This window comes from Volvox carteri (assembly GCF_000143455.1).
Source record: "Volvox carteri f. nagariensis unplaced genomic scaffold VOLCAscaffold_19, whole genome shotgun sequence".
Lineage (NCBI taxonomy): Eukaryota > Viridiplantae > Chlorophyta > Chlorophyceae > Chlamydomonadales > Volvocaceae > Volvox > Volvox carteri.
This window is the reverse complement of record NW_003307562.1, coordinates 1,962,608-1,964,707: the sequence shown is the minus strand read 5'-3', so window position 1 is coordinate 1,964,707 and position 2,100 is coordinate 1,962,608. Positions and strand designations below refer to the sequence as shown.

The window sequence follows — 2,100 nt, the reverse complement described above, 5'->3', positions numbered from 1 at the left end:
ACCAGGCACACTGGAGCGAGCGAGCTACAGACCGCCAGCCGGACGCGATCCACGAGTACAAGGTCCGGATAGCAGGGGCGTCGACACGGAAGGGTTTCGACTCGTGGCGGGAAGTACACGAAACGGGCAGGTGGGCCAAGGAGGAAGCGGCAGTGGGGGAAGGGACGACAGGGCACGTGACCAACTGGCGGGTAACAGGGCAAACCGCTTCGCAAACCTCCCTAACGCTGACGAAATGGATGACACCTAGGGGCACGCGAGCCGAGGGCTACGGATTTTACTGTAGAATGTTCATGGGCTATTGGAGGCGGGAGTTTTCAAGCTCAACCAGACAGGAATTAGGTCGTTCGTCACGAGTCATGATATTGTTGTTATAGCTGAGGCGCATTTGAAAGACACTACTGAGGAGAAAGACATAGCTCTGGAAGGGTTCCGTATTTTCCGGGTGGAGAGGTCAAAGGAAGCCCCGAGGGCCGATTATGGAGGCGTCGCGCTGTATGTACGGGAGTCACTCACGAGGGGTATTACGGTGGTGCACAAGGACAACCAGCTGCCAGGGTGCGAGGTCATTCGGGCACGCGTTAGCCTTTCTACAGGTAGCAGTCTCCTGATGGGAGCCTGCTACCTCGCACCAGAGACGTCCAGGGTCTACCCGGATGGTGGAGGCACCGTATTACAGCGCACTGCAGCAGCAGAAGCCGTTTTTACCAGGATCCAACAGTCACTAACGGAACTCAGGCTTGGCGATGAGGACGTACTGATAGCCGGGGACCTTAACGCACGTCTGTCTGGAGCACAGCATGAGCGGAACCGTGATACCCCGATGGACCTACCTGCTTACGTGAACGACATCCCGGATTTAGAGCAGTCGCAGGCCGTATGCGAGGTCATGGGTTTTGAAGGACTGAGGGACTACCAGAATTATGATGGACTCGGAAATCGAAAGTGCCAGGACCAAGTTTGCAATTTCTTTGGTGCCCAGCTTGGGGCGCTCTGCAGATCCGAGGGACTGCTCGTGATGAACGGCCGGATGAGAGGGGACCCAGAAGGCCGCCTAACTTTCCCTAAGGGGGAGGCAGGCGGTAGTATGATCGATTTATTCATAGCGACTCCGCGTGTGCTTCAGCAGTACGCCACCTTTCTGAGGGTAGGAAACCTGATCGAGTTGGATGGATGGGAGCCCACCGACCACCGTCCTTTGACGCTTGTTCTTAATGTTACAGTGGATGACGAAAGCAGGTGTAGGGACGGTAAAGGCCGGAAAGCCCGGGTGGAGCTTGATATTGCACGATACCAGGATTACGCGGAATATTTTGAGGGGGGGTCCCCTACTATGAATGCCTTAAGCCAAGTGGCCGAGGACCTGCAGAGGGGAGTTTGCAACACCACACAAGCTGTCGAACGCATTGGAGGTGCCCTGTACAAAGTCCTGGTGAGGGCCTTCGATACCCACCGACCTACCGGCATGACGGCAGGTGGGGATACGGTTTGGTGGAACCGGGAATGTCAACAAACACGGCAACGCATGCTGGAGAGTAGAGCCCAACTGGGTCCAGGCCGGGTGAGTAATAAATCGGGTCCGGAATGGGAGGCTTTCCGCCATGCGCGGACGGATTATAACTGGGCAAAAAGACACGCAAAGGCGGCATATGAGGAGGATAGGATGAGAGATTTTGTGGCCAAACGTCGGCAAGATCAACGAGCTTTGTGGCGGGCTTTAGGAGGGAAGTTGAGGGAGCGATGTGCGATAGATGATATTGAGGTCTTCAGGGAACACTTTGCTGGGCTCTTAAACGCAGGTGTAGGGGAGACAGGGCCTGATGGTGCGAACCGGCTTTTGAACTTCATTAACATTGGGCAGTTCCTAGAGGGGCAGGAATGGCGGTCATCCCACTCGGTTTTGGGCAGGACTGCGAAGGCAGCAGAAATCGTAGATCCCCCCCTCACGCTGGAGGAAGTCGCACGTGCTGTTGACCGGCTGCCTAACAGTAAGGCACCAGGTTTGGAAGTAGCGCCGTCGGAATGTTACCGCTATGCGCGTTTGCCCCGAGAGGAAGAAGGCTCCGCGTCGGGTAATGGTAGGGGCAGGCGGGGGGGAAG

General features: G+C 56.3%; 1 protein-coding gene across 1 annotated transcript in view; it reads left to right on the top strand.

The window, feature by feature from the left end:
* VOLCADRAFT_91150 (uncharacterized protein) overlaps nucleotides 1–2,100 on the top strand; it is a gene marked incomplete at both ends in the record, with an annotated part of 17,279 nt that overhangs the window by 367 nt on the left and 14,812 nt on the right. The window contains 2 exons of the mRNA XM_002950653.1: nucleotides 6–130; nucleotides 1,000–1,561. Of these exons, the coding sequence (XP_002950699.1) occupies nucleotides 6–130; nucleotides 1,000–1,561 (687 nt within the window). The remainder of the gene's footprint in view (nucleotides 1–5; nucleotides 131–999; nucleotides 1,562–2,100) is intronic.